This window comes from Medicago sativa, chromosome 3, assembly GCF_051527215.1.
Source record: "Medicago sativa cultivar Bolivia chromosome 3, Bolivia_mono, whole genome shotgun sequence".
Taxonomy (NCBI): domain Eukaryota; kingdom Viridiplantae; phylum Streptophyta; class Magnoliopsida; order Fabales; family Fabaceae; genus Medicago; species Medicago sativa.
In genome coordinates, this window is record NC_140751.1 from 14,481,493 (window position 1) to 14,490,691 (window position 9,199).

The 9,199-nt window shown below is 36.0% G+C and overlaps 1 protein-coding gene and 1 pseudogene across 2 annotated transcripts; one reads left to right on the forward strand and one right to left on the reverse strand.

Annotated features, from left to right (window-relative positions):
• Positions 1 to 306: 306 nt before the first annotated feature.
• LOC146935978 (putative disease resistance RPP13-like protein 1) lies at positions 307 to 4,790 on the forward strand (annotated as a pseudogene). The gene is made up of 3 exons (XR_015030417.1): positions 307 to 393; positions 902 to 4,298; positions 4,401 to 4,790. The product of XR_015030417.1 is annotated as a putative disease resistance RPP13-like protein 1 (transcript).
• A 1,000-nt stretch (positions 4,791 to 5,790) lies between these two features.
• On the reverse strand, positions 5,791 to 8,086 carry LOC146935979 (GRAS family protein TF80). The gene has a single exon (XM_085750972.1). It carries the CDS (start codon positions 7,286 to 7,288, stop codon positions 5,957 to 5,959), a length of 1,332 nt encoding a protein of 443 aa, XP_085607098.1. The 5' UTR covers positions 7,289 to 8,086; the 3' UTR covers positions 5,791 to 5,956.
• Between the last annotated feature and the right edge of the window lie 1,113 nt (positions 8,087 to 9,199).

Sequence of the window (9,199 nt, forward strand, 5' to 3'; positions counted from 1 at the left end):
CGTGAGCTAAGTTGCGTGCATAGGCTTTGTGCTTGCGTGAGTTAAGTTGCGTGACTAGCATCAGCGTGTGTTAAGTCACGCAACATATCCTAGGCATGGGCTTGCTCGGCTTGCACTAGCGTGACTAAAGACACGTAGCGTAACTTAAGTCACGTGAAACTTTGTACTAGCGCAACTTAAGTCACGCTACGTAACTTAAGTTACGTACATTATGTACTTGCGCATGTTAACATGCGTAGGGGAGTTAAGGTAATTTACTTTGTGAATGAGCATTACTGTTTGGGTAAAGAGCAGGACTCTAACACTCTTTTCTACAATTGTTCTTCCTTCAGTCACTTATACTCTCTCTCTTTGTGATTGATCGCAGACTCAGTCAGTTGAAAACTAGCTCAGGTATCTCTCTCTCTCTCTCTCTCTCTCTCTCTCTCTCTCTCACTCTCTCACTCAGTTATGATCTCCCTAATAATACTGATGTACTCCGAGGAACCTGACATCATTTTTTCCTATAGGGAGAGCTAAGTGTGTATGTGATAAGCCATGAATATTTATTTACTAATGGGGTAATACTCATCTTACAAGCCGGTTTTGTAAGATTGAGTTAGGTCCAATTCAAAGTTTAAAGTAGTTATGATATAAGGATTAGTTAGTTTAAGATTGAGGTAAGTAAAATCGGACTAATGATTGTGTTACGAGTTGTTAGAAAGGTTAGTTAGTTAGTTATTTGGATTAGTAAGAGAGTGTGTGTGTGTATAAATAGAAGCACCACAGATGTTACAGAGTAGCTTTGACCGTTTTAAACTTCTTAGGTTAGTCTTTTTCATTTAACTTCTTAGATTTATAAACTCGGACGATTCGTTTTAAATGTCATTAACCAGTTGAGTTCAACCATCTATTCTTGCAGATAGCCTCCCAGAGCTGTGACCGACGCTCAGATTTGAGATCATGGCAGGGGTTGTTGCTCGAGCATTTCTTTTATCTTTCTTTCAAGTGATTAATGAGAGGTTGGATTCCCACTCGGGAGATCTCATACACCGCGACGATGAAGAGCTGCTGAAAAAACTTGAAATCAAACTGAATTCTATCAATGAAGAGCTGAATGTTGCAGAGACAAAGCAGTTCCAAAACCCAAACGTGAGGAATTGGCTTGATGGTATCAAACATGAGGTATATGAAGCAGAGCAACTATTGGATGTGATGGCTACTTACATACAACAGAAGGTCAGGAGACGAAGCTTTCTATCAGCTTTCACTAATCGACGATTTGAATCTAGGATTAAAGTATTGCTGAGGAGGCTAGAGTTCCTTGCAGATCAAAAGGATATATTGGGACTTCAAGAGTTAACTAGTGGTGATTATGAAATTGGAGTCAGACGGAAATTGTTAAGAGAATTTAGAACTGTATCTTTGGTGGATGAATCTGTGGTATATGGTAGAGAGCATGAAAAAGAGGAAATAATCAATTTTTTACTTTCAGACAGTGACGGTGATACCCGGGTACCCATAATCAGTATAGTGGGTCTTATTGGGATAGGTAAAACAACCCTTGCGCAGCTTGTTTACAATGACCACATGATAGTGGAGCAATTTGAACTTAAAGCTTTTGTCCATGTTCCAGAATCTTTTGATCTTGTTAGTCTCACCCAATCAATTCTTAGATCATTTGATTCGTCAGCAGTAGATAGTGAAGACTTTGAAATACTCCAACGTCAATTGCAGCAGTTGCTAACTGGCAAGAAATTTTTAATTGTTCTAGATGGTATCTGGGATATAGATGAGAATACGTGGGAGCAGTTACTTCTTTTTAAATGCGGATCTTCAGGAAGTAAGGTGATCGTGACAACACATGACAAGGAAGTAGCATCAAGCATGAGTTCCGCTCGGATACTTCATTTGAAGCAATTGGAAGAGAGTAACTCTTGGAGTTTATTTGTGAGATATGCTTTTTGTGGTAGAAATGTGTTTGAATATCCAAATCTTGAATTGATAGGCAAAAGAATAGTAGAAAAGTGTGGGGGGCTGCCTCTAAAGAGATTGGGGACTATCTTGGGAACAAAATTCTCAGAACCTGATTGGGTTAAGATATTGGAGACTGATTGTTGGCATTTACCCGTGTGTGACAGCAACATTAATTCCATACTGAGATTGAGTTACCTTAACCTCCCTTCCAATATGAAGCGTTGTTTTGCTTATTGTTCTATCTTTCCCAAGGGCTATGAGTTTGAGAAGGATGAAGTAATCAAGCTTTGGATGGCAGAAGGTTTGTTGAATCGTAAGTATGAGGGAAAAATTCAAAATGAAGAAGAGTTAGGTAATGAATTCTTCCATCATCTAGTGACAATATTGTTTTTCCAACAATCAGTAACTATGCCATTTTGGGCTGGTAAGTACTACATCATGCATGATCTTGTCAATGATTTAGCGAAATTAGTGTCAAGAGAATTTCACTTAAGAATGGAGGGTGATAACGTGCAACATATCTCTGAAAGGACACGTCACATTTGGTTCTGCCTTGATTTGGAAGGTGGTGATAGAAAACTAAAGCAGATTCATAAAATTAAGGGATTATACAGTCTGATGGTAGAAGCACAAGGCTATGGTGACAAACGGTTTAAGATAAGTCCCAATGTGCAGCAGAGTTTGTTTTCAAGACTAAAATATTTGCGGATGTTGTCTTTCTCTGGTTGCAATCTCTCAAAGCTAGCTGATGAGATTAGAAATTTAAAGCTTCTGCGCTATCTAGACCTTTCTTACACTGAGATTGCAAGCTTACCTAATTCCATCTGTAAGCTGTATAATTTGCAGACACTCTTATTGCATGATTGTTTTAAACTAACAGAGCTCCCTTCAGATTTTTACAAACTCAACAATTTACATCATCTTAATCTGGAAGGCACCCATATAAAGAAGATGCCAACAAAGATAGAACAGTTAACCAATCTTGAGATGCTGACTGATTTTGTTGTGGGAGAGCAGCGTGGATTTGATATTAAGCAGTTGGGGAAATTCAACCAACTTCAAGGAAGGCTTCGAATTTCTGGGTTGGAAAACGTCAATGATCCTGGTCAGGCTGTAGCAGCAAAGATGGAAGATAAAGAACATTTAGAAGAATTAAGTATGTCATACGATGAATGGAAAGAAATGGATGGATCAGTAACGGACGTACAAGTCTCTGTCTTGGAGGCTCTTCAACCAAATAGAAACCTCATGAGGCTAACCATCTAAGACTACAGAGGCAGTAGCTTTCCAAATTGGCTTGGGGATTATCATTTACCCAATTTAGTATCTCTTAAATTGTTGGGATGTGAACTCTGCGATTTGAGAACTTTGCGATCCCTTGAAACTTTGCGATTTGAGAACATGTCTGAATGGAAGGAATGGTTATGTTTTGAAGGTTTCCCTTTGCTTCAAGAGCTTTGTATAAAACATTGTCCGAAGTTGAAAAGTGCCCTGCCTCAATGCCTTTCTTCCGTGCAAAAATTGGAGATTATTGATTGTCAAGAGTTGGCGGTTTCAATTCCCAAGGCTACTAATATCACTGAGCTAGAACTAAAGAGATGTGATGACATTTTGATAACTGAGTTGCCATCCACCTTGAAAAGAGTCGTCCTTTGTGAAACTCAGGTCATTCAATCCTCCCTAGAGAAAATTTTATTTAACTGTGCCTTTCTTGAAGAGTTGGAAGTTGAAGACTTCTTTAGTCCAAATCCAGAATGGTCCTCTTTGGATTTCAATAGCTGTAATTCTCTCCGCACTCTAACTATAACAGGTTGGCACTCTTCCTCCTTGCCTTTTGCACCACAGTTGTTCAACAATCTTAATTCGCTTGTTTTGTACGATTGTCCATGGCTGGAATCGTTTTTTGGGAGGCAGTTGCCTTCCGGCCTATGCAGCCTCCGAATAGAAAGATGTCCTAAATTGATGGCTTCGAGGGAGGAGTGGGGTTTGTTCCAACTCAATTCTCTGAAACAATTCAGTTTTAGTGATGATTTTCAATCTTCGAGTCCATTTTGGAGGAGAGTCTGCTGCCATCAACTATTAAATCCCTTGAGTTAACAAATTGTTCCAACCTAAGAATAATAAACTGCATTGAATCTCTATATATTGAAGACTGTCCTTGTCTTTAGAGCTTGCCTGAGGAGGATCTGCCCAGCTCCCTTTCTACTTTGTCCATTCATGATTGTCCATTACTTAAGAAGTTGTATCAAAAGAAGGAAGGAGAGCATTGGCATACAATTTCTCACATCCCTTCTGTCACAATTTCCTGATTGACGGCTGAGATGAGATGTTATTTTTTCCAGGTGCACCACATTCACCAATCTGTTTATACTTGTCAAACATTAGTGAATTTTCTCTCAAATAGTAAAATAATGTACAAGATACTATGTTTTATGTTGGAACAGTGCATGGTGTTTGTGATATATGCTCCAATGGTGTTCCTGACCACTACTTACATGTGACCTGAAACCATGCGATTTTGTTGCCATCCAATCTCATTCGTGACCTGATGAATGGCACAACCACTCCCCTCACATACAACCAGAAGAATGCCGCTGTTGCTTGTTTGTTTCACCGCCACAGAGCTCAAGTATGGTCTGATTGTAGGCCCCGCATTAGGATGTGTACATGCTGTGGTTTGTTGTGCTTGTAATTCTATTTTGATTTACTTCACCAGATAATATTCTCTTTGTTATTCATGTGACTTTGTATCCCTTTTTTTTGGGTCTCTATAACTTAAATTATATGTTTTTAATGTTCTTCCTGCCTAGTGCCCATAAAAAGAGGAAGTTGAATAATGTGCATCAACCAATTATAAGGCCAGGATGACCTTTAACTGTGATTTTCAATTTTACATTTTTATTTAAAGAAAAAAGTGATCAAAATCATTATAAAAATAGAAAGTAAATATACTTGTGATCTAATCAAATTCCTTGTGGCTGATAATATTCTTCACCGGCATATTGAAAAGTAAATATACTTGTGATTTTGGATGCTGCATAGCACTCTCTGTTGACATAGCATCAAACAGAAACAGTGGCTGCCTGTAAATATACTTGTGATTTTATACTTGTGTATTCTTGTTGTATCCCAAATAGATCTCCATCATAAGTTATGCATAGCATTCAACTTCTAGAGCCTCTAATTTCATTGCTTCATTAGCATAAATTCTTTCATACCATCTCATGGCATTCTTTATTTTCAATTTTTACTTATTCCACCTATTGATATGAAACTGTTTTAATTTATGAGATCTCTTTTACTTACATAGACATTCATATAATCATACTTTGTAATTGTTCATAGGTGAATTTGTTTCTTTCAAAGCATACTTATATGAACCTTCAACAGAGATGCAATTCATACGAGTATATCTGGACGAGGATATCTTCCGAGAACAATGATATTTTAGAGAAATTGATAGCTTTATGTATAAAAGTTGGACAGTAAATAGGTAACAGAAATACTAACAAGTAAATTAATTTTTTAAAGCAACCAGAGAGTACTAACAGTAAAGCTAACATAATAATATATGTTTAACATAATTTACTGCATGTTGTTACTTCTGATATGATTTTGTAGACAGCAATGTTTTGACAGGACTTTGATATATTTTTTTGAACAGAAAACGGTATCGACAATATATTTAACATTAGATAGCAAGTATGAATACTCCTTTTATGCACCTTTTAATTAACCAATTCCATACATGTCATCTTCTACAACTAGCATGCAGTATATTTATGAAACTAAGAGCACTCACATTTGAGATTAATTTTCATATTTCAACAAAGGTGGGAGCTAAAATTTATTGTACAGAAATAAATTGATATTAACATTAACAACAATACAATAAGGATATGTTGTTTTACTTCTTTGAAACACTTATAAAATCCAGAAAATAAAAACATTTAATCTTCTAACTGTGACTTTCATATTCCAGCATGTATATCAAGAATCATCACCTAAATTTCCAGGCCGATACAGAAAAAAGTGGTCTGTCACTCCAACAAACAAGTAAACAATCATTTTCTTCTTTAAACTTGTATTTATGACTATATCGCTGCAATAGATTTGTCGCTTCTATCCTCCCATTGTAACTCAAAGGTACCTTCATAAATCCAGCCATTTTAAGTCTTTGAATCCATTGCTCGAGCTTCTCATGCCTTTCCTTTCTATCGACTCCCTCACAAGTAATGATGTTCCTTATTTGCTCTCCAAGAAGCATGCTCTCGAGTTTTTGTCTCTCGACTGATGTTCTCGTAACAGTAGATTCCAAGCAGTCAAAAAGTGAACCGTAAAAGTACAATGCTCGATCGATTCTCTCCATTAAATTACATCCATTCAGATTTGATTCCTGTTCAGTAATCACTAAAAGTTTCGGTTGTAGTTTTCGCATAGCGTTAAGAAAGATCCCCATCTTAGGTGAAGCACCTAAAAAAAGAGGTGATAATGCTGAATCGGGACTCAAGATATATGCATTGATCATGTCTCTCTCTAGCCACTCTGCGAAAGTCCTCTGACCCATGTGCGCTGCTCTCTGCATATTGATAGATGTCGCACCTGCTGAGGAGACCATTTCGTCATCAGTGGCAAGGAGAGAATGCAGCTGAAGAACAGAAGAAATTGCGACAGCGTCTCCTGTCTTGACAGGCAAGTTTTCGAAATCGACATCTTCAAGTTTGCTAATTATTGGATTGAACTGTAAAGGAAAATCCAAAATCCCTGCTTCGGTTGTCAAATGAAAGCTCATTTGCTCTAATACTTCTTTCTTTTCATGAATTCCTGTAATTTTCAGATGGGGCGGACCTCCCGGACGTTTCTTTAAAGTTTGTATCAGATTTATCCATTGCGCTGGCTCGGAACAATGGAGATCGATAATATGAACCACCTTTTCAAGTTCCATCGATTCGATAATTGCTTGATTTGTGATCAGGTATGAAAACTTCAAAAAAGGACACAGATCATAGAAGTATTTTTGAACAAGGATATCATCTGAAGACGATGATATTTTCGAGGAATTGAGAGCTTTGTATACGCCAGGTAAATGTTTAACGATCTTGTATCCAAGTGCTTCACTGAAATAGGTGACCATTCTTTGTACACCATTACCATGAGGTGATGAAATCTGAGAAATATACTCAAGTCCAATATCAGCATTTTTTATGCTTCCAGATGCAACACATTTTGCACACTCAATAAGAGGGATCATTGGATTTGAGCTCTGAGAGTCATATCTCAATTCCCTCAGCCAGTGATATGGCGAACCTAATGCATAACAGCTGAGTTGCATAAGTAAGATTTATATGGATGAAGCAAAAACAAAAGATGCTCATTCCACTTAAAGCATCTATATATAATCTCCCTATTAGACAAGATAAATGATTAAAGCAACCAAATTTAGACAACTTTTGCGACAACTTTTTAATTGGTTAGTACAATTCGAATAGGTGGTTAATTACAAGGTGTCAAAACTCATTAATTTCCAAGATAACTTCTTTAACCCCGAACTTGGACGTGGTTAATGAGTTTTGACATCTTGTATGTACATTAACCATCTACTGAATGTAGTTAACCGCCTATTTGAAGTCTATTACCATTTATAAGGTTATTGCAAAAGTTGTCTAAATTGTCATGAAATAACAACTGATTAGACAACGACTCGTTATAGAATATAATTTCTTACAAACAGGCTCTCAAGTCCAAGGGGTGACTATTCTGTTCTTTTATCAAACTCTAATGTAATGACTATAAAATGAAGTTGGTTGAAGAGATATATTAAATGTTCATGAAAAATGAATAGAAAAAGATAACCATTTATAATGCTGGGATATCTCTCCTTAGGTAATTGATCAACTTATCATTATCATGCAGTGTGATTATTTGTTATAGATTTGTTCAGATATAGTATTGACGTCTATGATTGAAGAAACTGTATCTATGGTATCACTTTTTCATTTGACAATTCAAGTATATTTCATAAAATAATCTCCAAAGTATGATGACCAAGCTTAGTTTTGTGTTTTAGTGATGACTTTGGTTTGCTATTTTCTGATATATTTTTCACACTTCACCCTATGTTAGCTTTGAATTTTTGTTTAGTTTTTTGATGTAACTCAAATTTTTAACTACTATTGAACAATCTATTTAAGAGATTGAAGGATATACCCTTTCAGTGTAAAGTTACTTTAATCTGGCATCCAATTACAACTCTTCAATTCGCCACATCATATTATTTATTTTTTCATAAAAAAACTCAAGAAGAGGTTATGCAATTATTTGTTGTCTTGACAAGTTGTGAAAGGTTGTCAAAATTGGGATTTTGCTTCAAGTCAAAAGGGAATAGCAAAATCAAAAATCGTAAAATCGCAATCAAAATCGATGGATTCTACCAAACAAAAATAAAGCTAACTATATGTTATAAAATGCATATAGTCATAAATGGCTCGAAGTTTAGAGTGCACAAGACATTTATACATAAATGACTCAAAACCTAAATGCCAAATTTAGTAATCATAATAATGCTAAACAACCTAGACAAAATACTCAAAGGCGAATCCTAGATGTCTGACAAAACACTTGACCATAAGTGATTAAGTGACTATTAAGTTTCAAAGCAAAAGACTAAAGACTAGATGCCTAACAAAATACATAAAGGCAAAGTCTAGATGCAATCATAAATCACGAATAAATCATCAATTTTATTGATTATCCCCCATCACATCAACAAATTCGTCTTCATCAATCTCTTACGGTGAAGTGGCGTAAAACAATAAAAAAAAACATGGTCTTTTATGTATTTACAGAACCGGGTCACAGGTACAGACCAGGCCAATTGATGAACCAGATTAAAATTGACCCGTATCATAAAAATGGACATAATCCTTTAAAATTCTGCGTTTTTGCATGAATGTCACGATTTTGTGCAATTTTACTAGTATTTTGCCTGTTTTGGAATTCTGCTATAGATTTGAATCGTTGAAGGTGAGTAAAGTCACAAAATCCTGAATTTTGGGATTTAAGTCGGGATTTTAACAACAATGAGTACAAGCCTTTTAATCTCTATTAAAACAAGTGATCCAAATGAACAGTTGGAAATTTCTAATATTTTTTGCTGTCTGGTTTTAATGCAGCATATTCTGTAGCTATATTCTTTACACTACCACTACATGCCTTTTAATCTCTATTAAAACAAGTGATCCAT